The 23486-nt window shown below is 44.8% G+C and overlaps 1 protein-coding gene across 5 annotated transcripts in view; it reads right to left on the reverse strand.

The window, feature by feature from the left end:
* Positions 1–23486, reverse strand: part of TAPT1 (transmembrane anterior posterior transformation 1) — a 90270-nt gene that overhangs the window by 15556 nt on the left and 51228 nt on the right. For 4 of the 5 annotated variants that reach the window (XM_006136982.5, XM_075930686.2, XM_014580547.4 and 1 more), the window contains 4 exons: positions 20273–20370; positions 19942–20011; positions 4642–4722; positions 2742–2851 (listed from right to left, as the gene is read on the reverse strand). In XM_006136982.5, coding sequence (XP_006137044.2) covers positions 2742–2851; positions 4642–4722; positions 19942–20011; positions 20273–20370 — 359 coding nt within the window. The remainder of the gene's footprint in view (positions 1–2741; positions 2852–4641; positions 4723–19941; positions 20012–20272; positions 20371–23486) is intronic. The other variant, XM_075930687.2, reaches the window with a different exon arrangement.

The following is a 23486-nucleotide window of genomic DNA, read 5'->3' on the forward strand; positions in this document are numbered from 1 at the left end:
CCTTCTACCTCTCAGGTGGAAAGGGGGTATTAAGACAGGAGTCCCCACATCCCGGGTGACTGCCCCAACAACTGGGCCAAAAGTTCCCCTGTTCCCCATCCTGGTCTGTTTTATATACACTCACCTGAGGCACCAGTCCAGCAGGAGAGCTCAGAAGATGCCTATTAGACTGGGACCCACATATGACTTTGGTGGCCAACTGCCTATCTTCTCTTGAAAACTGCTCTGGGGCTTTGGTGAGAGAAAGATCTAGAGTGGGACTGCAGTGTGCACATTCAAGGGGAGAAACTTAAAATTTACAAAAAACTTTACAGCAAAAATATAGGTGCCAGATAAATTAAGGTACCTACAGGATTTAGTGGGAGCTTTGTGCATTGCAGAGGTCCTGAAACTGGAACTTAGATATCTAACCCCTTTTGTGCATCCAGCCATTCTGCCTACCCAAAACGTCTTCAAGAACGTCACTTTGATATAGTGCCCTTCATTTTCTTTTGTTATGTGTTGTGATGCATTTCTTCATCCTGCTAAATGATAGTGCCATGCACTTTGTGATGACCATACACACAGAGCGAAACACACACCCAGTTTTAGGGATATCTTTATAAAGACACTATGAAAATGTCAGATATTGGCTAAAATTATTGTAAATGAACAGCAGCACCATAACATAAGAATCTGTATGATATTAATACTAATTGCAGATCTTTTTGAGTCAAGATCAATAGCACAAAGTAAAAAGAATGTACTGTAGTTTGAAGGTACTATGATTTTTACAGTTCGTATTAGAATCTGCATGAAAGCATTAGACCCTAGTGAAACAAATAACTGAACTTGTAATCATATTCTGACCTAAATGATCCCATAAAAATAGTATATCGGGCAGCTGGGAAGGGAAACAGGAAGACTACTTCGACAATATTTTCGGATACTCAGGATAACTAAGTTATTTTAAGGATAAAGGAGCTGACCATCTGCTGCTCCAGAAAACTTCAATTAACACTGCAGATTTCTCAGCACCTCTGAAAATTATATCCAATGGCTATAAATCTTTAGAATCTATATGTAATATGGTAAAGAAGAGTGTTAAATAATAAACGTTGCAAGATGGTATAACTGATTCAAAACACTGAAATGTATTTCTGGCTATCATTTCATTATTCCTATTTTCTGTACTCTTTACATGAAAGTGGGACATGCATAAATGCCTCTGGCATAAGGGAGCTTATTAAGTGCATCTATTAAACGTATTTCTACACCATATATTGTAGTTATTTTAGGAAGATACTGAAAGTGATAGCACTTCCAAGTTTTGTCCTCGTTTCTTGAAAAGGGGATTAAGGTGTAGCATGAGAAGAAAATTCTGATACATCTCTCAAATTTACAAAGAGTGTGTGAATCCACCTATCAGTTTCTAATGGCTTGTCTGCACTTTAAGGCCATGTCTACACTAGGAAACTATTTAAAAATTATTAAATTCGACTTAAGAACTCTCAATTTAACTAATTCAAATTAGCGTGCCTCCACTATGGGGAAACATTTAAAACAGTCAGAGGCTGGCTCCATTAATGTGGCCATGCTACCTCAGACTCAGAGACCCAGGAAGCACTCTGGGGAGCTGGAAGAGGCCTCCCGGAGGCCAATAAATTCAATTTAGTGGCACTGGAGCATCCACACTATTGTTATTTCTAAATTACTATTTCAGAATTAGTGTTATGCCTCGTGAAAAGCAGAAGTATAGAGTCTGAATTCTGAAACTCGTTAGTTCGAAACAACAGGCTTGGTAATTTGGACGCACTGCTTATATATTCAACTCAGCGGGGTGGGGGTGTTATTTTGGAATAAGGTCTGAGTGTAGACCAGGGCTAAACATTGCTGCAGTAGTGCTTCGGTGCAGACACTACTGAAACTGATGGAAGGGGTTCTCATTTGAAAACGTAATCCACATATCCCAAAAAGACAATTGTTAGGTGGACAGAATTGCCTTGTCAAACTAGCACAGCCTACACTATGGAGAATGGCTTAAATACACCACTCAGAAGTGTGAGCTCTTCACACTGCTGAGTGATACTTATTTTCTAGTGTAGAGCAGCCCAAAAACAAATGTAGCATGTCTAGGGTCTATATGTCATGTTAACATAACAAATTTCATCTACTATATTAAAGAAGGCCATCATACTATATGTCCAAAAAAATTACAGGAATGGGAAACCAATACTAACCTACTTCACATTGAGCAGCAGTGATAGAATAAAAGACAAAACATTTCTGTTCTCAGATTCTATCTTTACAAAAACACTGAAACAGAAATATTCAATACTCTCAGAGAAATAGATTTTTCTAAAACATGAATTGTATCTCACAATCCATTTTGTTTAGAAAAATGTACATACTCTGGGAGACTAATGCAAAATATAATCATCACCTTTATGTTTTCTTGAACTAGCAACTGCCTCAAAAATGATCTACAAATTATGTGAATTGTGGCTGTTATACAACAGTCTCAAGTTTAATTTATGGATCTGGAACTAAGAATTTAGAAGCAGATGTGTTTCAGGTTCATTAAATTCATCCTCAGAAATGCTTTGTTAACAAAATAATTACTGGAACTTTATAAAATGGCTTTTTTAACTAATAAAAATACACAATATTTTCTGCATTAGACTCAATCTTATTCTATAGTTATCTTTAAAACAGGATAAACCACAACTAGAACATGTTTAGAAATCCAGTGGTATACCTACATCTGCTGTGATATCATTGAATTTTGTTATAAATGCATGTTTCACAATATCCACTGCAATTTCTGATGCAATGACCATGCAGACATCTGGAAACAACACCCAAAGGTGATCTGAAGGTTAGGAAAAAATTAGAAGTCAAGTAAAGAAAACTCACAATCATTACTTAGCACAGCAGTCAAACTTTCAAAGGTATGAAGTGGTATGTAGATACATATTTCTAGCTCAGAAATGAGTGTCCTGCAGAGATAAATTCCCATCACAGTATCTACTATGGAGAATTATTTGTATTAACTTAGCATCTAAAGGCCCCAGGAAGGGCCAGGCTCTGTTGTGTTAGACCCTGCACTTTAAGGTCTGATCTTCACTAGGACAAAGGTATGTTTTTAGCATGTGATAGCTATCGCGTTAAAAATAAAGTGTAAACAAAGCAATTGCAGTTAAACATGTTATCTAGTTAAGGTAAATCCACAGGCCAATGTGTTAAAAACACTTTTTATCTTAGGAAAAAAAAAGGCAAAAAAAAAAAAATCAGGCCCCACATCACTAAATACATTTCCAATCTGCTACATTAGAACAATCATCAATGTTTAATTGAATTAAGTGTTTAAAAAAAAGCTTCAGAGGGGTAGCCGAGTTGATCTGTAACTGGAAAAAATCTAAACAACGAATGATCTAGGCGGGCGCCCTATCCCCTAGGCCACGCGGGTACCCGCCCCTCTACCTTACCGCGGGTAGGCCCTTTATCCCACCTTGTTCAGTGGAAGTGGGTTGTACCCATGAAAGCTCATGATACCATCTACACGTTTTGTTAGTCTTTAAGGCACTGCTAGACCATTTGTTGTCTTTAAAGTTTAATATTAAAATCAGGATAGAAACTTTTCAGTTTTATAGTTGTTTCCTTTCTTGCCAGCATAAGAAAATAATTACACTTTTCTAGCAGAACTTCTTTAAACTAATAGATTCTGAAATTAAATAAAAAACATAACTTTTCAAAACACATCAATGTTTATTCACAGCGCAAAGGGACATGCTTCCATTGGAATCACCATTCACAGAAAATTGGAAATAATTTAAAGATAATTCAGGTCTTGTAACCTGAGATCACAGGACATGGATTGTAAGAGTATTGCTTGCTTTTTGACTTTCCGATTGCCATGTTGAGGAAAGTAGTATGTATGACTGCTATGTGTGCGGACTTGTAGTAGGAATGGAAGCGACTAGTTGACTATCGATAAGCATAAGCTTATCGATAGTCAACTAGTGATGCAACTAGTTGCTCCCCCTCCCCCCACTTGCAATTAGAGAGAGGCAGCGCGGGGGGAGGGGGTGCGGAGCTGTTGCTGGGAGGAGCCGGCTTAAAAGCTGGTTTCCCCCAGCACTGTCTCCACCGGGGGCAAATGAAGTAGAGGCACAGTGGAAAACAGTGAGAGTGGAACTGAAGCAGTCTCCACTCATGCCACTCTTGCTGAAATTCTGCTTTTGAAATGTACAAGAGCTCCTGCCCAGCTCTTGTACATTTCAAAAGCTCAGGCACTGCAGGGAGTGTGGGGCCAGCAGAAGAGTTCCCTGCTGGTCCTGCGTTCCCTGCGGGGCTTCTTTTTGAAATGCAGAAGAGCTCCACTGGGGCTCTTATACATTTCAAAGGCTGAGGCACTGCAGGGAGCATGAGGCCAGTCCCCCACTGGCCCCAAGCTTCCTAACAGATTTCTGCTTTTGAACTGTAGCAAGAACCCTGCAAGGGTTCTTGCTACAGTTCAAAGGTGGAGGCACCCTTATAGATTAATCAAATAGTCTATGGAAATCCCTAAACTAAATTTAACACCCCTAACTTGTAGCATTGTAATTACATACTAACAAGTGTGTAATTTAAAAATCACATGTTTTTCAATACAGTCATTACCTGGATTCCATGAGAACTGTTCCATATTTCTTAGACATACTATCAACAGTAGCACATAGTTAGTGAATCTTTCCTTTATGTCTGGAAAAAAAAATCAATTGTTAACTCCAAATAAAAGTTATTTATATGTATTATGGTAGTGTTATTGTACTAGGCATTAGACACATAGTAAGAGGCAATATTTGCCAAAAATTTCTCAGATTCAGAAGGGAAAACATGGGAAAACATTACTTGTCACTTCAAGTAATTTTCAACTCAAATTCCTACTTCCTCTAATAGGCAGAGATCAGATATATCAATGAAGTAATATGTACTTGGTGCTCCAGTGAACTTGAACGGCCTTAAATTCATAGAATCATAGATGACCGGGTTTGGATGAGATCTCAGGATGTTATCAAGTTCAACTCCCTGCTAAAAGTTAACTGATCACACCATAATAATCTGTCCTGAACAGCATTAAAGCAACTTGGAGAAAGGTGTCAGTTGTGCTCTTGTTAAGGTAAAAAATGGTTCCACAAAGGCAGTCAAGCTTGATACAGAATAATTTGCAATGCCAGATCAGAACACGTCCTCCACTTCGATATCCTGCATATGACAACAGCTAATAGTCAATATACTATGTGCAACATTTATAAACACAGTATGATAGACCAAGTTTAAGAGGTCTTCTGCTCATCTAGCTATCACCATGGTTCCCAACTGCTGGCCCATGAACTCTTCCTTGCTGGGCTGTGACAGACTGCCAGGCCACTTCCTTTCCTGCTAATGAGTCCCACCCGCTGAGGTTCCCCATGCAGCAGCAGGTGAATGGCGCAGCAGGCAGCCGCGCGTGCTGCAGCTGGAGCCAGGGCCGCGGTAAGGCCGTCCCAACTGGGCCCGACTAACCATAGTCCCAGTTCCAGCTTTGGCGGCTGCTATGCTCCCTTTCCAGCTCTCTTTCCTTGCCCCAGAGGGTCACCACCAGGCACTGGTTGATCTGGGCTGCAACCTGTTTTCCCCAAAGTGTTCCTGGTTGGTTGGAAAGTGCTGCAGCGACTATCTGCCCAAGAGACAGATCAGCCAAATCCCCCTGCCTAGATCTCTGCCTCCCCCTGGGCTGGGCTGACTGTGGGCTGCGCTTGCCCGCTAGCGACTTTTGTCTTGTACACGAGCAAAAGTTATGAAGCCTTGTGGGAGGCGTCTTCATCAGCAGCCAGTCCAGCCGTCCATACTCCGGCATGGGGACTTTGGGCAAAGTAAGAGCCTTGGGCTGGTTGGTATTGGCAATACATGGTCCCATTTCCCATGGGATTATTCTGGGAAGGTCTGCAAACTCCCAGCTGGGAGTGGGTCAGGGTACTGAAAAGGACTCCTGGGTTTCAATGGAGAATCACCACTGTATGTGCTACCCTTCATGGGGTTTGCTGCTGATGCAGCTCTAAATTGGTTGTAACTCTTCTCTATCCACTTTTTCAGAGGCCATCTGGGTCCAACAGCCAGGCAGGATTCCTGTGGTCTCAATTCTTCCTCCCATACATTTCAAGGCAGAAAGAAATATTTTTTTATTTTAAAGTTAATAAGTCACCTTACAGCTCTGACTGTAGCCAGCTATTTGTATTAACTACTGTCCTACATTCCTTCAACTGCTCTGGCCCAAGGAACAGCTGGATAGAGGCAAGAAATCTGAAATTTGTGTGTGTGACAGGTGGTTTATGGCAGGGGTTTGAGTGCGCAGAAACTTTGAGTGTCCCAAAAAGCAGTGGGTAGAAGCTCCCAGACTCTGGCTCAGGGCCAGGAATGCGCATTTTGGCATTAGTAAATGTGAGTCTGGTAAGCCAGAAAACAAACGCTGGTATTACAGAAAATGATTATTTTTAAAAAACCTTTTAGAAGCTGTCTTAATGAGACGTTAGTCACATTTTAATAGTTTTGTTAGTGCTGCCACTTAGAATTTCTTCTGTTTTTATTGCCTGGTTTTTCCTCAGAGAAAAAAATTTGTTTTCTATTCATGCTTCTCATGCATAGGAAGCAAGAGAAATCATGGTTCAAGGAATCCAAAAAGCACGTCACTTCCTTGATTTTGTCATGCTCTATACATTATTTTTATTATCCCCAACCTCTGCATTCTGTATATTTGAAGAGCACTTTATTATATTGGCATTACAGTGCAAGAATTCACCATCTTTATACCTCTGATAAAGTCCATATGACCACCCTAGCCACATCAGCCCAGAATCCACAAAAGCCACTCATTTATGCATGCACACTGCAGTTTCATTTTTTCCCCTGGCTGGATGTTGCTGACATGAGGGTTAAGATCCCCCTGCCCCCTCCTGTGCCATCATTAATGTTTTTTTTACAAGAAAGCACTATGCATATTTTTTGGCTATGAGTACGCACAGGAGTAATGTAAAATAACATGAAACCGCTTAAAATTCATTACCATAATGAATATGTAAATGCTTCAGTGCCGATCCACTAGGGATGTTAAATTTAGATGAATTAACTAATTGAATAGTTGATGGGATTTCCATCGACTATCTGATTAGTCAATAAGGGTGCCTCAGCGGAACCAGCTCGAGCAGAGACAGCTTCAGTCCCTGCTAGCGCCATTTCCCATTGTGCCAATTGTCTTCTCCCCAGCACCAGCTCTTCCTTCCCCCCTCCCCTTGTTGCTGCTTCTCTCTGATAGAGGCAGCAAGTGGGGGAAACAACTAGTTGCATCACTAGTTGAGTATCTGATAAGCTTATGCATATTGGATAGTCAACTAGTTGCTTATATTCCTACAAACCACCAAAAGTTTTTGAATGAGTTTGCTGGTCCGCACTATAAAAAAGGTTGGGAATAACTGTGCTAGCACATCTGTGTGGACGTTACACAATAACTCTGGAACAGTACCTTTAATCAACTCCAAAACTTCAGTAATTTTTCTAAGCATCAGTGGGCAGGTAAGTTTTCAACAATTACATGGTTACCCTAATACACGATTTTTAAAATCCCTACTTTGAAACTTCATATGAAGAACGGAATTGCAGTCACGGAGGGTTTTGCGCTCTCCCCAGGAAAATACATTCAAGATCTGTGAATATTACCTATCTATATCTCACTCCACCTTCGCTATTCCTCCCAGTATATGAAATACATGAAAAAAAACGACTTTTTGAGAGAGGAAGGATGATCCACTATTTGGAGTGCCCAAGTTCAATTCCCTGCTCCACCACACACATTCCATGTGACCTTAGGCAAATCATTTACCCCTCTAAATCTCAGTCCTCCATCTGGAGAATGAGGATAACAGTATTTTCCCTACTTCATAGTGTCGTTGTGAGAATATATTAAAACTATAAGCTTCTCAGCTACTACAGTGATGGAGACCCATATGCATACCAGGGAGAAACAATGAGACAACAAAAGTCTTAAGACAATAATTTCTAGCTTTTCTAGACCAACAATTTTGAGAGAGATTGCTTGCCCACTCTCACCTTATGCCACATTCTAACAAGCTTTATCCTCGGTCATTTTTTTCTTCATTAGGTTTCTTGAGCATTTATAATTTAATTTCCTGAAATCTCAGACCCTTGTTTGATTAAGTCATTCCTTACTATACAGAGTACCAACAGCAGCAAACTTTCCTATTATCATCTCAAACCAATTATTCCCAATTTGTAAGTATAGTTAAGATGGCTTCACTTTTGGTTGGATTCTCTCATATCTGGATCATGAAGTTTTGCTTCACATAATTTAGCATCTAATTGATTTTTAAGCTCCCTCATGAATATAGTATCTTAGTTTTATCTTGCCCTCCAGAAGATTCTGTAGCAGATGACCATTATAGATTCAGACTTTACTTCCTATATCTTTAGCCAAAAAAATTAAATTATAACTCATAATTAGGGATGCAAAAATGTGTGTAATTAAGTAACTGTGTAACCACTAAAAATTTCAGTGGTTACACTTGGGGCACCAGGCGACTCCCTGGAACCTGGTACAATTGGGGGGCTGGCTTTGAAGTGGGGTCCCCTTACATACCAACTCCTGCCTGCCCTCTTTTCCTGCACTGCTGCCTCTGTATCATAGACAGCAGAATGGCGAGGGGTGTGTGTGTCTGTCTGGTGGCTTCCCAGGAGCCAGTGCACAGAGGAAGTATACTTTTAAGTTGGCTCCCCATGCGAACCAGGTGCCTACGTGTACCTGTGAATGTTAACTGATGAGCCAAGGCTCATCGGTTAACCATGTATATGGTTACACTTTCACATCCGTACTCAAAATTACATGATATTTTACTAGTTTTATAAATACTTTTGACATAATATGTTAGGAATCCATTCTGAAGCACTTGGAACAGAGGAAAGTGATCAGGAATAGTCAACATGGATTCTCCAAGGCCAAGTCATGCCTGACCAATCTGATTAGCTTCTATGATGAGGTAACTGGGTCTGTGGACATGGGGAAGTCGGTACATGTGATATACTTTGGCAAAGCTTTTGATACGGTCTCCCGCAATATTCTTGCCAGCAAGTTAAGGAAGTATGGATTGGATAAATGGAATGTAAGATGGCTAGACTGTCAGGCCCAACTGGTAGTGATTAAAGGCTTGATGTCAGGTTGAAGGTTGGTTTCTAGTGGAGTGCCCCAAGGACTGGTTCTAGGGCCGGTTTTGCTCAACATCTTTATTAATGACCTGGATGAGGGGAGGGATTGCCCCCTCAGCAAGTTGGCAGATGACACTAACCTAGGGGGACAGGTGGATACGTTGGAGGGCATGGATAGGGTACAGAGTGACCTAGACAGATTAGAAGACTGGGCCAACAGAAATCTGATGAGGTTCAACAAGGACAAGTGTAGATTCCTGCACTTGGGATGAAAGAATCCCAGCATTGTTACAGGATGGGGACCGAATGGCTAAGTAGCAGTTTGGCAGAAAAGGACCTAGGACCTCATCCAATACAGTGGATGAGAAGTTGGATATGAGTCAAGAGTGTGCCCTTGTAGCCAAGAAGGTGAATGGCATATTAGGTTGCATTAGGAGAAGCATTACCAGCAGATTTACGGAAGTGATAATTCTCCTTTATTTAGCTCTGGTGAGGCCACATCTGGAGTATTGAGTCCAGCAGAGGGCAACCAAAATGATTAGGGGGCTGGAGCACATGACCTATGAGGAGAGGCTGAAGGGATTTGGAGGCACAGTTGGACTCTGTCCTTGAAAAACACTGTTATAAGGCAGTTCTAATATAAAGAGCCTTGATTTCAGAGACCTTGCTAAATTAGGTGATCTTCACCAAGAAGGTAATATTCTAAGAAAAAAGAAGAGTGGGCATGATACGATAGTGGCAGTTTGAAAGGGGGCCACTCAGTCTCAACACAATCAGGTTTAAGTCCCCTGGGAGGGATCAGCTTACAGACCCAAGGATACAGCCTCTATAGCCCCATGAGAAACTGACATCATCTCATGGGAGAACACAGTCTTGCTGTTCTCTAGCAGGTAGAAAGCGGAGATGGCTGCTAAATACACCTTGATATATGCATGGGCCAGTGGTCACTACCTTAAGTGGAGCAAGTAGTCCAAGATAGACTGAAGGGAAGGACTTGGATGGAGAAAGAACTCACTGATATGCCCATGTTGAGAAATGCTTCCATTTGGCCACATAGGTAGTCCTGATGGATGGCTACCTACTACTGAGCATGACCTACTGGATGAGTTCTGAGCAAGCTTGTTCTTCTGGGTTCAGTCAAGCAGTATCCGGGCAGTTAAAGGCAAGGAGGCTAGGTGATATGCAAGTAAATTCCAGGCTCTTGGGACATGTGGCTACTTGAGATAAATGGAGTGCTTTATGCAAAATTCCCATAGATGGATAACCCGCCCACACCCCGCCCAGAGAAAGAGCCGAAGATCAGATCCCCTCCCTGCTCATTTTTATAGAACATGGCCGTGGTACTGTCTGTCAGGAATCTAACCACATGACCTGAGATCTGGAGAAGAAACACTTGGTAAGCTAAGTATACTGGCCTAAGCTCTCTAATATTTATGTTCAGGGAAAGGTCTTGGAACTAGATGACCTGAGCACTGAAGCTGTTGCTCCCCACCAATATTTCCTCTCGTTTTTTCCCATTAATGTGTGGAAAATTTTTTATTATGTACACTATGGCATGTGCAGATGCACACCACCACTACAAACATGCTGTGGGCAAAACAAAAAACAGGACTGTGTAGCACTTCAAAGACTAACAAGATGGTTTAATAGGTGATGAGCTTTCATGGGCCAGACCCACTTCCTCAGATCAAATAGTGGAAGAAAATTGTCACAACCATATATACCAAAGGATACAATTAAAAAAAAAAAAAGAACACATATGAAAAGAACAAATCAAATTTCAGAACAGAAGGGGGATGGAAGAGGGGAAATGGGAGGGAGGTAAATGTCTGTGAGCCAATGATATAGAGGTGATAATTGGGGAACTATCTTTATAATGGGTAAGATAATTAGCACCTTTATTCAAATTTGGGTGTAAAGTGTCGAATTTAAACATGAATGACAGTTCAGAGGATTCTCTTTGAAGTGAAGTCTTAAAAGGTCTTTGAAGCAGGATGCAGGTAATCAAGTCATTGAGACAATGTCCTTTTTGGTTGAAATGGCAAGAAACTGGTTTTGCTTTGTGATCCTGTCTGATATCTGTTTTGTGGGCACTGTGCTAATCAGCTGGGCATTTGATTCTCTCCTGGGTGATTGCCAAAGCACTGAGCTTACAGGAAACACTGCTCCCCACCATAGATCAGATGTGTTCAAGACAGATAAGGGGTAACAAAGGGCACTCCTACCTCCAGGGAGGCGAAGACTCAGAGAGAAACATTGTGCACAGAGTCCCAGTGGTGTCTTCTCAGGGAATATAGTGATGCTAACCACTTCTGGAGGGGCATAAAGCACAGTCTTGCACATTGAACCATGTAGGGATGTAATAGTGTAGTCCCGTGGTCCCCAACACGGCGCCCGCGGGGGCATTTCAATGCGCCTGCCAGGTGCTCGGGGCTGGCTTGGCCCCGGGCACATGGCGCACAGGCACTTGCGGGGGGAGCGTGCTTGGCGGGGGGAGCGCCGGGCGCGCAGCACTCGGCGGACGGGGGCAGGGGGGAGCGCCGGGCACGCAGCACTCGGCGGGGGGGAGCGCTGGCCCCGGGCGCGCGGTGCTCGGCGGGGGGAGCGCCGGCCCCGGGGCGCTCGGCGGGGGGGGAGCGCCGGCCCCGGCCCCGGGGCACTCGGCGGGGGGAGCGCCGGCCCCGGGCGCGCGGCTGGGGGGGGGGGCTCCCGCCCCCGGGCACGCAAGTGTCCCCGCCCCCTGGCGCCTGGCGGGCCAACGGCCACGCCTCCTGGTGCCCGACAACCTCAAAAGGTTGGGGACCACTGGTGTAGTCGATTAACCAATAAGCAAAAGGTTATAGGCAAATGTTACAGAATGCACACACTTCTCACCACCCCCAGTACATTTTTTAGCAGGCTGGCCAACAGCCCGGCTCAGTCCCAGTATGTGCTGGATCCAGAACCTACCCCTTCTGCAGCTCTGCATTTAAAGTGTATTAGGAGACAGGCGGGCATGCAGCCTGGCTCAGTTCCGGCTTGTCCCTGGACAGAAGCTGCTGCGAGCCTGCGCTGCTGCCTCTGTTTCAGAGGCAGCAGTGCCAGACAACAAGCAACCAGTCCACAAAGGGAACTGATATTTAAACTTGCTCCCCTCGTAGACCAGTTCCCACCGGGCACCAGCACTCCTGCCTCTTATACAGAGGTAGCAGTACGGAATGGCAGGGGGCTCCTTGGGAGTGGGGCCAGAGTGCACTGGCTGCCGGCCCCATCCTTGGGAAGTTGACTAACTGATAAGAACTCATGAGCTTAATCAACTATTCAATTAGCCAATATTTAACATCCCCAGTAAGCACATGCTGCCATGTACCCCAGTAGCTTGAGGCAAACCATAGCTGTAATAATTGTGTGGACATGACATTGGCTATCAAGTCCATATATGGCCCAGAATTGGGCCTCTGGCAGGAAATTGGGCCTCTGGTTTGGGTTAAGTCAAGCACCACTGCAATAAATTCTATTTTCTGAGCCAGAGTAAGAGTTAATCTTTGTACATTTATCAGTAGGTCCAGAACTCAAACTCACTTGGACTATGCTGAGGCTGTTCTGAAATTGAGCTGATAGCGGACTTTTTTGATCAACATATTACTGCAGTACAGGTAGATGTGGATGCCTCACCATCTGTGGAAGGTTGCTATACTTCCATATTTTGTGAAAACCCAGGGAGGCCTGATAAACTGAAGGCAAGAGTGGTGAATCTATAGTGGTGCTGGCCCTTGACAAATCTTCTGTGCCCATGGAAGACAGAAATATGAAAATATTCATCCTTTAACTCATGGATAGTGTACCAGGTTCCTCCATCCAGGGAATGAATGATGGAGGCCCATTTTTTGAGATCTGTTGAGGCAACAAAAATCAAGAGTGGCCCCTTTGGGATTAAAAAAATACCAAGAGTAAAAATTCCTTTCCTCTCAAGTCTTGTGGGATCTCCTGGATAGCCATCATTCACTGGAGTGACTGAACCTTCTGAAAGAGGAGCTGCTTATGAGAAAAGTCCCTGAAAAGGGGCAGTAGGATAAAAACCTGAAGGGCATAGTCAACTGTCACTGTACTTAGAACCCAACCATCTTATGTTATGTATGACCATGCTGGGCTAAAGTGGGACAGATGATACAAAAATAAAGGGGAGACAGATCTTAAGTAGTGACTGGTATGGCACTCCTTCAAAAGGCCTGCTTGGGCCCTTCCAAAATACTTCTTGAGATCCCAGCTGGGAGAATAAGGTGGATAGGAGTGGCTGGTGCCATTTATAATCTCTCCCTTCTCTTTTGTACAGTTCTTGTCTTGGAGGTGTCAAGAAACAAGAAGGCTGTTGGGGACCTGAAGTGCTTCAGAAAGCATGAAGTAGAAGTAAAGGAAGGGAGGATCTGGTGCTGGAAGAAACCCTCAGGGGATCCAATAAAGCCACTACACTGACCTTTGATCCACTGACCAGGTGCCAGGATGGGGACCAGTACTGAAATCTGGTGGTACATAGGCTGGGTTGTGGTGGTGAGCTTTAGATTGAATATATAGTTCTCCTTTGGACTTAAAAAGAAGAGTCTTCACTCAGAGACCATGGTGCCAGAAAATCAATCTCTGGTGTGGCAAGTGGAGATGTTGCCTGAGGGGCAGTTGCAGACTCTCCACTTTTTATGCCCTCAGGAAGGAGTGTGCAATAGACATTACTGGTTAAAGGATTCCAATATTCTGGGCACACATCAAAAGTGGCATCCATACTCAAAAGTTCTTCAGGACCTTCTATTAAATAAAGCAAAATTTTAAAAGCACTCATCAGTACATCAGTAACTTTTAACCTCAGATATTTCAGATATTGGATGGAAACCTCCTAACTGGAGGAACAAAGTCTCTTCACTAAGATTTCATAAGGATACTTCTCTCTCCTTCAATAACTAGGACTCATGTACACTGCAGACTAATCAATCCTTACAGCACTGCAGCGCTAACTGAAGATGCTACTTATGCTGATGGGACAGCTTTTCCCATCACTGAAGGTACTCCACCTCCCTGAGAGGCAGTAGTTACGTTAATCGGAAAAGCTGTTAACCTAGAACTCTCTAGCCTGGAGGTAAGGTCAATATAACTACACTGCTCAGGGGTGTGGAAAATTCACAACATGGATCCCAAGCAGTGCTTTTTTTGTGATAGTACATCCCAGGACAGCATACCAACACCTGTTTTCCCTGCATAACTTAAATGAATTGCATTCCCCTCAGGTGTACTGGCACCTCTTTTCCTGGGGAAGCTGGGCTCCCAACAGAAGCTTGCTCGGGACATGCGGCTCTTAAAGGGGCCGTGACAGCATTTCCGTCCCCCCCACCCCGTCCTCAACAACTTTCCTCCCCCCAGTCCCGGTTTTGGCATGGCTTTTTTTCCCTCCCCTCGACAACTTTCTGCCTGGAGTACCCGTACCTTTTTTCTTACAAAAAAACCCCACTGATCCCAAGCGATATAGTTATATTGACATCAATTACCATCACAGATCAAGACTAGGGACTCACATTGGTATAGCTACATCTCTCAGGCATGTGAAAAATCACATTCCTGAGGGCAAATCTACAGCACTGCTTTAAACACAGCCACACCACTGTAGAGATTTAATGAAAATATAACTTACTATGAAAATAGACTTAACACAAAAAGTGTCATGCCTTCAACTGCATTCAGTGAAACACAATCAAATCACAAATGGAAAGGAATTATGACTAATTATAGGTGCAATCTTACAAACTGATGTGCAAGAGAGTAATTGCAAATTGCAGTACTTAATTAGTGCTGTCTATTGTGTTGGAAAAATATTACGGTACCTCTGATATTCTAAACACCTGCAAATCTTAGAAAACTTACTATTTTCTCTTTTTTAGACATTCAATATGTGGTGATTCATGGATGTTCTATGAATCATTTCAAGAGAAGTTAGCTATCAATTTGAAGAGAACAAATTCACTTGTTTTGTGCAGTCTTGCATGCACTCATCTGATTCTATACCCATCTGGCATAATGCATGGCCTCACTTCGCCCCATGGCTAGGAGTGAAACTTGACATTGCATTACAGATCATTGCTAACAGAGCCCAACAATATAATAGAAGAAATACATTTGTTCTGCTTTATCATATGACTGTTGAAGATTATTTATGAAAACAATGAGAAATGGTTGATAATCCTAACCTCTAATCCATTTTTACCAGAACTCTATTAATTTAAGAACCATAGCTGGTCTTATACTTATCTGTATCCCTGACAAAAACTAAGATGTCTGAATACAGGCAGTCCTCGGGTTACGTGGGTCTGACTTAAGTCGGACCCCTAGTTACGAACTGGGGGCGGGCCCCCGCTAGTGCGGGGTGCCTCCCCCACTGTCGCAGCCTCCAGCAGTGTGGGGGGCGCTTCCCCCCAGCAGACCAGGGAGAAACGGAGCTAGCGCTCCCCCCCTCCCCCCAGCAGACCAGGGAGAGACAGAGTGGCTTTTCTCGCCGCGGAGGACTCGGGCGGCGGGACTGCGGCGTGTCTCGGCGGTCCTGCCGCCCGCGTCCTCTGCAGCGAGAAAAGCTGCTCCGTGTCTCCCTGGTCTGCTGGGGGGTGTGGGGGAGGGGCGCGCAGCTAGTGCGCCCCTCCCCCCTCCCCCAGCAGGCCAGGCTTTTCTCGCTGTGGAGGACGCGGGCGGCAGGACTGCTGAGACGCACCGTGGTCCCGCCGCCCGTGTCCTCCGTGGCAAGAAAAGCCGCTCCGAGTCTCCCTGATCTGCTGGGGGGTGGGGGCGCAGCTAGTGCGTCCCCTCAGCAGACCAGGCTTTTCTCGCCGACGCCTGGGGTAGAGCAGCTGGGGGGCTGCCGGGTTGGTCCCACAGCGCCGAGGTGCAGCGCTACTGGACCAACCCAACAGCACCCCAGCTGCTCTGCCCCAGGCATCCCCAAGTCAGCCGCTGCTGAAACTGACCAGTGGCTGACTACAGGAATCCCGAGGCAGAGCTGCTCTGCCCCGGGCTTCCTGGAATCAGCCGCTGGTCAGTTTCAGCAGTGGCTGACTTGGGGACACCTGGGGTAGAGCAGCTGGGGTGCTGCCGGGTTGGTCCCCGCAGCTCTGAGGTGAGGCGCTGCGGGGATCTACCCGGCAGCACCCCCGCTGCTCTGTCCCAGGCGTCCAGATTCAGCCGCTGTTGAAACTGATCAGCAGCTGATTCCAGGAAGCCCAGGGCAGAGCAGCTCTGCCTCGGGCTTCCTGTAGTCAGCCGCTGGTCAGTTTCAGCAGCGGCTGACTTGGGAACACCTGGGGCAGAGCAGCTGGGGTGCTGCCAGGTTGGTCCAGTAGTGCCTAGGAGCGGCGCTGCAGGACCAACCCAGCAGCACCCCAGCTGCTCTGCCCCAGGCGTGTCCGATTCAGCTGCTGCTCGTCAGTTTCAACAGTGGCTGAATCTGGACGCCAATTCCAACTTACATACAAATTAAACTTAAGAACAAACCTACGGTCCCTATCTTGTACGTAACCCGGGGACTGCCTGTAGTGCAAATATTTTCTGAGTATTCACTCACGTTTAAGAAATACATTGTTTTGGCCTTGCCCTGACCTGTTCATATTTTCACTTTTTGTTAACATTCCAGCAATCCAGTTTTATTTGCATAAATACTCACATTAAAACGATTTTAATTACACATTATATTTTACTTTTGAAGTTGATAATTTCTATTGGCAAAGTTTAATATCACCACTAGTACTAGACAAGAGTTCTTTCTAACAGGGTGGAAGAGACTTGTTTGGCCTTCACAGACTTCTAATAAAAAATACAAGTTTAAGGTAATCTGAGAATTCTTTAATTTTTTGTTTTCTTTTACTATGTTTCTTCCTGTATCACCTCTAATCTAGGAAACTCCAGGCACCATGAAACCATTAATCCTCAACATTAACAAAAGCAGCATCACACCAATTTTGCAGAAGGATAAATTCACAGAAAAAGACACAAATCATTTTATTCAGTCAAAAAACAATTAATTGGCAGACCAAAGAACCAATTGCCAGCACGAGACAAATTCCCCTCCAGAAGTGAAGACTATAATGGAGCTGTGATCTTAACGGCAAACACTGTCTCACATGCACAAATCAGACAGTCAAATGATGAAGCCGTTTACTACAATCTAATTTTTTGAACACTTCAAATTATCCATGTTATATAAAGCTTCATAGTTTATCATTGGTTTAGTTTCTTTTCTGAAGCCTGATTTAAAAGCAAATTTTCTTCATTTAGAAGTCTGAACAAGAGGACAGGAGGAATAAAGTACCCCTAAACACCACTTGAAAACCATACTATATCTCAAGGCATTAAAAATATTTTTCTTAAGTAGGTACTGAAATTATCACATCATCTCCATATTGGTACACGTAACAAAATTCATTCTACACAATGACATTAAAAATTAGAGAGAACACTGCACTCCTCTAGTGAAAACTAACACACTATATAGACTAGCGCTTAGTGAACGCAAATTGTGTGTCTGGTGCTCATAATTTGTCATAATATTTCAGGTGGCCAACAGAAATTTTTTGATAATGTCAGTACCTACTTAGGAAAAATATTTTTGATGCCTTAAAACATAGTATGGTTTTTAAGTGGTGTTTAGGGGTGCTTTATTCCTCCTGTCCTCTTGTTCAGAGTAGTGCATGACCCTTAGAAAAAGAATGTTTTGTTTATCAGTTCGTTACATGCGTTTGTCATAGGCATGAATTAAAAATTAAAAATATGAGCATAGGGGTGTACACAATCACATTAAATGAAAAGCTTTAATTTTTCTCTTTGACAACTTTTAATTGAAGAAAATATTCACATTCTGTGGTTGGGGCGGGGCTGAGGGATTCAGAATGTGGGAGGGGGCTCAGAGCTGGGGCAGAGAGTTCGGGTATAGGAGTGAAGGTTGTGGCTGGGAGTGCAGGAGCCAGGATGTGCCGGAAAAAGGGTACAGGCTTCCTTGGTAGAAAGCTCCCTCCCAGTCTTCTCTTACTACCACAGCTCTGGGTAAGGTGAGAGGTGCCCCTCTGCCAGCTGTGGTTCTGATAAGGCTGTGTTTGAATGAAGGAGGATCACCTCTCTCCCTGATATGGCAGGTACATGCTGTTAGGGAAAGCCGGGGTCAGAACTTTGAAAAGGTACCATTCCCCTGGCCGCAGCAGCTCCCTGCTGGAACTGGAGTGTGTCTCTCCCCCAGCAGTGGCAGCTCCATGCCTGGCATCCCTGAGCCCCTGCATGGGGCTCAATGGGCAGCTTACAGGAAACTCTGGAAGGTTGTGATGATGATGATGGGCAATCACTCGTTGCCAAGTATGATCATCTTCCATGGGAGCTGTGGACCCTCAGGTGCCTGATAAGGCTGATCCCGGAACCACAAATTCTATTACAATGAGGACAGATGTTTCCAGGTACAGCAGGAGGTTGCTGACCATGACTAGAAGCCAGTTTCACCTTCCTCCTGTGCCTCTTATCCTCCTCAGCTTGTTGGCAGGCAAACTGAATACGCAGGGGGCCATTCCTTAGGATGTCTTTCCATTTTGAGTGATGCTGGTCGAGTGTCTCCCAAGTGTTGACATCAACATTGCACTTCTTTAAGTCCTTGTAATGCTTCCGTTGTCCTCCCATGTTCTCCTTTCAGCTGAAAAAACAGGACCTGATGGTTCGGCATCCGAACAACGTGACCAGTCCAGTGAAGTTGCTGGAAGTGCTGATCTTCAAGATCTTGCGGAGGAAGCATTGGTGATACCTTTGAAGACCTTCAAGTGATGTCAGTAGGTTGTCCAGGTTTCAGACCCATACAACAGTGTTGGGAGAATGAGGGCTTGATAGACAATAAGTCTGGTATCTGTTCAAATGTCCTGATCTTCAAAAACCCTGTGCCATAAATGAGCAAAGGCTGCACTGGCACAGCTCAGACGATGTTGGATTTCTAAATCAATATCTGCGTTAGATGAAAGATAACTTCCAAGGTAGAGAAAATGATCAATATTCTCTAGTGCCTCTCCGTTGATTTTAATAGATGGAGCATATGGTACCTCATTTGGGGAGGGCTGATGGAGCACTTTGGTCTTCATGTTGAGGGTGAGACCAAGACACGAGTAAGCATCAGCAAACACGTTCAAGATAGTTTGAAGATCTCTTGCAGAGTGGGCAAAAACTGCTTTGTCATCAGCATATTGAAGTTCCAGGATAGATGTGGTGCAACTCTTACTCTTATTTGAGCAAGTCAAGTATTCCTAAAACTGAATTCAGTTTATCCCTTTTATTGTACTTGCTCAAATAACTATTTTGCATTTAATATCTAAATATGCCAGCAATCTGTCTACACATTGTCTAACATTTACTTAAATACACTCTCAAAAGTCACGCTTTTAACATGTTTCAAACACCAGATTTTAGATTATTGCCAAATTTGGCAATCTTTGTTGGACCACAGATGACATTAAAAACCACTTAGTAGGTTCCTTGTTAGCAATTTTTCACTACATTGTTTGCTCAGAAGCATAAAACATGATATTGTGATATGCACATGAGTTCCAGTGATCAGTAACATAACAAAGAAGACAGGATACTTGCTAACAAGGAACCTACTAAGTGGTATTTAATGTCATTTGTGGTCCAACAAAGATTGCCTTGAAATAAGAGCAAATTTTGATTTAGCAATATTTTTCTGAGCCATGTAAATATACATACCGCTGTTTGACATTTGAAAAAGATTGTTCTTCTCAAACTTCTTGAAAACGCTTCCTTTTATTTCAACAAACTGTAATTTTAAAAACAAATAGCTTCATTACAGATTATCCATGTTCAATTAAAATTCATAGCCAAAGATGATCAAACAGTTTCTTCAAAGGCTATGTTTAGGATAATTGAGGGTACATATACAATTACGAAGTTATACTACAATCTAAGCATTAAAAAGGTATCCTGTGGCTCAATGATGCTAAAATGCACCATTACTTATCTTTTACATTTATGAATATTTATTACTCTGAAGTAGAAATCAAATTTACTCCATACTTACATTATTAGACATCATGATGGTAAGCAGTGACTTGTTGTGGGAGTTGAAGGCAACATTCAGTGTTGTTGCCTGGACCATTATAAGAATAGCATGCAAGACTGAAAATAGCAGTGTTAAAGAATATGACATATGAAAAGTACACTTCTGTAGTATATTGGCATTAGCAAAACTTGGAAAAAGAAAGGAACAAAGATCTCTCTCTCCCTCTCTCTATGTATGTATGTATAAAAGCTTTTCCTGTAGGACAACAGTGTGACGTAGTCATGTCACTCTGCGTCACCCCGCCCTCCCAGCCTCCGCAGAGTCAGAAGGGGAAGTGATGGCCATGGCTCAGGGTTCCCCCCAGTTCCTTTTCGGGAGTGCCTTAGCCTACCTGCCTCTCCCCTCCCCAGGTCTGCCTCTAGCTCCCATGCAGAAGGACTGGGGGTGACAGCAGCAGCTGCCTCTGATCCCACTTCTACTTGTGGGTCTGGGGCCCCGATGCTCTGTGACACAGTAGGAAACTGCTGCCGCTGCCTGCCTCGGGCTGCCTTGTGGTCCCCCCTGCAAGATTAGAGTGCCAGCACTAGCTTTTTCCGGGGATGGAGAAAGCCCCAAGGCTCCATGGATAGACACCCCCCCTCTCCGGCCCCCAGCCCACTCCTGCCCCCTCCCTTCTGGACAGACACACTGCTCCCAGCCTTCTCCTGCCCCCTCTCTTCTGGACCGACATCCTGCCTCCAGCCCTCTTCACTCTTGTCCTCTGCTCCTGCCCGCTCTCTGCAACCAGACACCCTGCCCAGCATGCTCCTGGCCAGTGTTCACTCTAAGATTTTCCATCCACGAGGAGAGTGTGTATCAATACTGAGGTCATGTGTGCTTGTTCGGACGTGTGCCACTGTGGTACCAAGTTATAAACCTCTCCCTTTTTCCCTCTGCCACCATGTCTCCCATCCACCCTTTGCCCCATCTGCTTCCCTGGTGCCTGCTGTTGCCCCCCCTTTGCTGCCCTGGATCCTGCCCTTCTCACTCCCCTCAGCCCTCCTGGGACTTGCCCCACCTCCCCATTCTCTTTGACCCCTGCACTGTCCTTAGCCCCTATGCCAACCCCACCTCTAACTCCCCTCCCCTCCCCTTATCCTAACACCTTCCTCTACTCACCTGCCCTGCCTCTCCCCTCCCCAGGTCTGCCCTTCTGCTTCACCCGCACTTTCACCTTACCATACTCCTGCACCCTCCCGGTGCCTCGCCCTTCCCTCACTGCCCCTGCCCTCCCAACATCTTGCCCTCTTCCTTCCTGGTGCACACCCACTAATCACCCTCTGTCCCAGTTTCTCCTCACGCCCCACTGCGCCTTCATACATGACTTGCTCCAACCCCTGCCTTCCTCAGGTCCACCCCTCCTTTCAACCCCTTTTCTCCTGACATACACTTCTCCCCTCTCCTATTCCTTCCTCTTGCTCCCCATGCCCCTCTCCTCCCACACTGATAGCTTCCCCTACCCTCCCCCTGCCCCAATTCCTGCCTTTTCCCCTTACTGACTCCTCTTGCTCCCCCTCCCCCCGGTATTTGTCTCTTCTCCACCCTGCACCTTGGTGACTTCCCTTTTCTTCTGCCCTGAAACCTTCCTCTCCCCTCAGCACAAGCCCCTTCCTCCCCTCACTTCCACTTTCCCTTTAGTTATCCCCCTGCCCCTTCCCTGCCATCATTCTGACACCTGCAAAGCAGGCAGCATGCCCCATATGCCAGGACTCAAGCCAGGGCCGTGGTACTATTTTTAGTACTGTGGTCCCAGCCCCAGCAGCTGTGGTCCCAGCTGCTCCCAGGCGCTGAGTCACATGGCAGGTGGCTGCCCCATGTGCTGGGACTGCAGCTGGGCCACAGTGCTTTTTTAGTACCGTGGCCTGGCCTCCAGCTTCGGCAGTTGCAACACAGCCCACAGGGTGGCTGCCCAGCTGCTCCTGGGATGGGCAGTCACCCGCCACTCACAGCTTGGGTCACAGATGTGAAACTCTACTGAGGAGGTGGGCAGGAATGAAATTCTTGATGCGTGCCCATGCAGCGTGCACCTTACAGGCAACCCTGCTCCTGCCCCCTCTCTCCAACCAGACACCCTGCCTCCAGCCTGCTCCTGCCCCTTTCCCCGTGGCCAGACACCTTGCCCCTAGCCTGCTCCTGCGTCCTCTCTCCTGGACAGACACTCTGCCCCCAGCCTACTCCTGCACATTTCACTACTCCTGCCCCCTCCCCGTCCAGACACCCTAATTGGGGCCCAGCCCCAATCTTGCCACAGCATCCTATCCAGCCCCAATCCAGGTGCAGCACATGGCAGCCCCCTTCCTGTGACATCACGGGTAGAAGGGGAGGCCACAGTCCAGCTGTGGCAGACAGATGGGGGTTGGCAAGTGTAGTGCGCAGAGGTGCATTCCCCTAGTATCCTCAAAATTAAATCCAAAAATATTTCTTCCGCCACTGAAAAGTTAATGAGTGAAGTAGATTAGTAGTACAATACTTGTGGAAGCAAAATTCTCATCTATCTTAATGAGGCCTGGATTTCATCACTGTGTTATGTTTTTTTATATGGGGCATTGAACAGGGTTCTACCATACCGCAACTTCTTACACTCAAGTCAGTGAGTTTCAGAACTGCTTAAATGTCCGCAACTTGCCTGTAATGCACTGCAGTGTTTCAAAACATTAACCACATTGTTGTAAGTTAAGGCACTGAAGTCCTTTTGTAGGCAGCTCATTCTATTCTAATATATAAACAGAATTCTTTTGCAAATCATGATTGAGGCTGCAAGATTTCCTGTTTTGAAAGAGTCCTAGGTCATCATGTAAGAGAAATGTCAATATAGCCTGAACGTACTTGGGATGGTGGAAACTAAATGTGTAATGACTGTACTGCACACTCTAACTAGCATGTAATACACTGGATCCATCATTACTGCTGCTGGTTTCTATACCTTTTGTTGATCTATGTTAGGGATACCACGTCTTGTCAGTCAGAGAAAACAAAGCCACAAGAAGAGCTGTCACAAAAGCAGGCCAGTGAAATAACGGAAGCAGTGAGAAATTTAAATCTAATGAAGCAACGAGAAAAAAAAAAAAAGCATGAGAGGGCTCTCCCTCTTCCTTTCATATGCCTCTTTCCCTCCCCAGAAACATTTCAGGAACACTTTCTAACTACAAGGATAATTAAGAACTGGAATAGGCTTCCAAGGTAAGTTAGGGGA

This window comes from Pelodiscus sinensis, chromosome 4 (assembly GCF_052426305.1).
Source record: "Pelodiscus sinensis isolate ZL-2025 chromosome 4, ASM5242630v1, whole genome shotgun sequence".
Classification (NCBI taxonomy): domain Eukaryota; kingdom Metazoa; phylum Chordata; order Testudines; family Trionychidae; genus Pelodiscus; species Pelodiscus sinensis.